We start from the raw sequence: 4,184 nt of genomic DNA, 5'->3' as shown, positions 1-4,184 counted from the left end.
GACATCATAAAACAAGCGCACTAGTTGGTACCGGATCACAAAGGCAATTGTGCTGCCCAGGACCTAGGTAAAAATCAGACACACAGCAGAAACATTACAGTGTCAAATGGTTTACAGTTGTCAGATGCCTCCTTTCCAGACAGGTTTGCTAACCTTTCCAGCATGCCTTGTTTCAGTAAGTAACAACATATTGGGTAAATTTTTTAACTACAGAAAGGTAAAAGGCAGAAAGCTATCCAAAGACCTAATTTCTTTCCCTGAAAATTGTAGATATCAGCGGGGGAGTTCTGAATGTGCCTGCAAACAGACACATTGCAAGAACATGAAGATGAAATGAACAGTTGGGAACAACTCGTTCCTCCTTAAGGAGCCTACAGTACAACATAAACCTTACGGTTTGTAATGGAAAATACCTCATGTCAAAGCTGCAATTCAGCATCCTTGCAATAACATGCTGTCAGGACCTGTTGTGACCTGGCTCAAGATAAGTGCTATGTACTTCCTGTCTTCTCCCATCCCTGATGTCATCTGTCCAAGCCCCGTTTGTTCTACAGGCTTTTGCTTAAAGTCTTTTTCCCAACTGGGAATTTGGCTGTGTCTCTTTCCTAATAAGAATCTCTTACCTTAGATGTGAGAATGAAAAATTACGGCAAATTAACCAATGCAGGCCTTTCCAAAATCAGTGTTTCTGCTACATTATGCACAAGAGTTGATGTGCTGAACAGAGGTACCAGCAGTACCTGTGAGGCATACTATTACTTTGCTTCGAAGCGCTCCCACACCCTGCTCAGAACCCAGGGACCACTGAGGCATGCTCATACAAGTACACCAGCTGGATATAGCTCTGAGACTGTTATTTGGTATGACTGAAAAACAGGAACATTGGGAAAAGACTGTATTGGATTGAAGTGATAAGGCATCCTGCTTTCCTCATGTTTTTCTTGCAACCAGTGATTCGTGCCATGGAAATTTTCTCCAGCTAACCTAAGGACTTTGTTTTTATAAGCTCTCAATGAACAGCGAAGTGTGTGTGAATCTGTTTCCTCCTTGAGCTGTGTAAGCCTCTGATTCTCCTCAAGTTTCACAGCTCAACTTCATCTTGTGTGAAGAGCATGCTACTTTACTTCGCCCTTTCCCCTTAGAACTCTTTAGACCAATATGGATCCGTTTCTATTGCAGAGTACATCTTTCTACTAGAGGAACCCTTTGTCTGACCTGAATGAGTAGTAACAGGAGAGTGAGATTTCGTTCCTGGGTGGGTCCAATCAGCTTTATGACGAAGTTAATAAGTGTCATATTGTTGCATTCGGTGTATTCACCATCTTCATCCGTTCCACTCCTCACATCTACTACGTGCAAGATCTTGGCCACCTGGGGGAAATAAATATTGCTCACTATTTCACCAGGTTTGGTGCTCACTGACTGGTTTTGCTGCACCACCTTGAAATCTGGCTTGTGCTCGTGCTAAAGAGACAGGACAGGCTTATGGTGGACCTGGGACACTCCTATGTGTGGTTATTCTGAAAGACTGATTATTAACACCACAGAGTGACCATAAGAGATGATAACAGACTAAGCAGAATATTTTATTCTGGATTTGAGCCAGGAAATAACTACTGAACCCAGAAGTTCTGTGTTCCCTCCTGTCCTATTCCTCTTGCATTTGGCCACTGCCTCAAAATGCATCTGAATTTTGAATGTTTTCTTGATATTACCTTCAGAATGTTTGTTCCCAAGGCAGAGAGGCTCTTAGTTTTGAATTTAGAGTAGCTCATCTCCAACTTCCCTGTGCTAGGATTAAGCCTAAAAGAAACATTAAAAATTTAGTTCACATAAAACAAGGAGATAGAGAGGTCCCTACGTAAGCAGACTTAGATCCATAGCTGAATGGCTAAGAAAGTAATCCAGTGCTGGAAAAAACAGGAATAACCTGAGGCACTTAGCTGCTGATGCCTAGTCCCTCAGATAGGGCAGAAGAGACTCCTCCCCACTGCACCCCCAATACATGCATAAAGATGTATATAAACCAGAAGAATCTAACATCTGCAGAGACAATTGCTAACATTGCATAGTGCTACAGAATGCTTGCTACTATGCAGTCTTTGCAGATCACACTGCAACAGCATTAAAAGCACCCTGTGTCAATTTCTCTCAATCTTGTAGCTGAGAATCATCATATTCTAACACTGTTAAAAATCATTCTTCTGTATCTGAGGGGTGGCGTGGTCAGAAAAGTTCATTTTAAGAAACCTCTATTGTACGAGTCGACTGGCAGAGTGAGCCAGCTACCTTTTAACTAAAAATGTACTTTGATGGCTTTTAAAAAGAGCACCTACCACCACCTTTCTCAGCTGGTACTGGAGAGAAAAGATACAATCTGTGGTACCATTACAGGTCACTTGGGTACATTACCTTGGCAGCCGGTGACGGGGACAAGGAATGATGTGGAAGAGCTGAGGCAATGAGTAGAGGAAGTTGAGCACTTGTGGGATGAAAAAAAGCAGCATTGTTTTGCTGAAGTGCCCCAAGATCCCCACCACAGCAAAGGTCATGCCGGCAAAGTAGCAGAAGGTGTCCCCAACAAACACTTGAGATGGGTACCTGCAATCCATGGGGCAGAAAAGCAAAGGTCTGTCATGACTGGTGCTGCCATGGAAATGACTTTATAACCATTGAATGTATGCCCACATCACAGGTTCTGGGCCAAGAGGGATCTGCAGCAGATCTACACAGCAAAAACAACTGTAGGTATTTATGCTAAGAACTGCAGGGCTGGGACATACCACCTGACTTGCAGAGGATATGGTATGAGAAAACAGCTAGCGAGACATGGGAGGGACCATATTCTGTGCATTTGGGTGAGCTGGTGTGACCAAGATTGTTCTAGTAAAAAGAAAAGCTACTGCTGCATCGATGCTTTGTGCTCTTGCTTCTGGCAAGAAGCCTGTGTACACTTCAGTGTCCCACCTGCATGTTGTTAAGTCATTTTGTTTGTTTGAAAAGGGAGAATGTAGAGGGAAAGGATGCTTCCAAAGAAACTCTGAATGTCCATCCTCTTACCAGTTGTGGTAAAATAAGCCCAGCGTGGTAAAAAAAAAGGGAATCATGAAGTAGAGAGAAAAAATGTGATCATCTCCATAATCCCCTACAGAAAAAAGAAAAACATGTATTTGTGATAAGACAGGACTGGTTGATTTTTAGTAATACCAGCTATTGAGACCTGGGATTCGATCTCCCTTTGCTTTTTACACCCACAAATGTTTGTTATTTTCCTTACCATTTAACTCTACAATGTTGAATACGATAATGGAAGCAGCTATCACCAGTGACTGTCCTGCTTCAATTCCATTAATTCCAGCGAGGATGTTGATGGCATTAGTGCAGAACACTGCTAGCATGCCCATGTACACATAGTAGAGAATACCTGCAGATCAGAGCAAGCCAGTGCTTTAGTACTGCGCAGGTGAAGCAGGCCCTGGACCAATTTGCTGAAGCTCTCACTTCCTCTTTGTACAACGATCCATTACCTAACAACTTCAGGGAGTTTTGATAGCGGTAGCTTACAAACAGATCACTTCCTCTCCTACGAGAGGCTGTTGAGTGTACACGTATGTATGACACTGCGACTGCAGCAAACCACTGCGACACGGTGGCAGGCTGCAGTGCTCTGCTTCTGTCCCACTCTGGTGCTGGGAGCCAAGGGCTGTGTGCATGTGGCACTCGCCTGTGTTGCCAGAATCATGGGAAAATGATCGTTGCCTATCTATGCACAGTTGAGTGCGTGCACGGCTCCTGGATGTTCTTGCCAGCTTACTCTTTAGTGGGTGAGGTTGCACCCTCTCACCGGTTCTTACACAAATCCGTCACGGGCACCCTCTGCAGCAAACGCTGCTTCGGGTGATCCCTTCCACCAATTGCTCACCACTTAGATGATGGCTTCTGGTGACTCATAACTTACCCAGGTCCAAGCGCATGCCCAGCAGCACCCGGAAGGGCTTAGGCACCACAATGGTTGTGTTCCCAAAGTTGGTGAAGTAAACCATAAGCAGTGGGAGGGAAGCCATGGTAGGAAGAAGCAGCTTGTGGCGCCAGCGCAGGTTCAGAACATCATCTGCAAAGCCCAGGAAAATCATGCAGCAGATGGCGAGGAGCGAACCGATGAGTTCCACGAACTGCAGGACAGA

The 4,184-nt window shown here is 44.5% G+C and overlaps 1 protein-coding gene across 1 annotated transcript; it reads right to left on the bottom strand.

Annotated features, from left to right (window-relative positions):
• Positions 1-3: 3 nt before the first annotated feature.
• Positions 4-4,169, bottom strand: DPAGT1 (dolichyl-phosphate (UDP-N-acetylglucosamine) N-acetylglucosaminephosphotransferase 1 (GlcNAc-1-P transferase); the record flags this gene model as incomplete). Its single annotated transcript, XM_009082273.1, has 7 exons — positions 3,959-4,169; positions 3,278-3,424; positions 3,061-3,145; positions 2,413-2,601; positions 1,716-1,803; positions 1,216-1,371; positions 4-63 (listed from the first exon to the last, which is right to left on the bottom strand). Coding segments are annotated over exons 1-7 (900 nt in total), but the record flags the coding sequence as incomplete, so codon positions are not given.
• Between the last annotated feature and the right edge of the window lie 15 nt (positions 4,170-4,184).

This window comes from Acanthisitta chloris, unplaced genomic scaffold (assembly GCF_000695815.1).
Source record: "Acanthisitta chloris isolate BGI_N310 unplaced genomic scaffold, ASM69581v1 scaffold39989, whole genome shotgun sequence".
In the NCBI taxonomy this organism is placed as follows: Eukaryota; Metazoa; Chordata; class Aves; order Passeriformes; family Acanthisittidae; genus Acanthisitta; species Acanthisitta chloris.
This window is presented reverse-complemented; position numbering and strand designations above follow the sequence as displayed.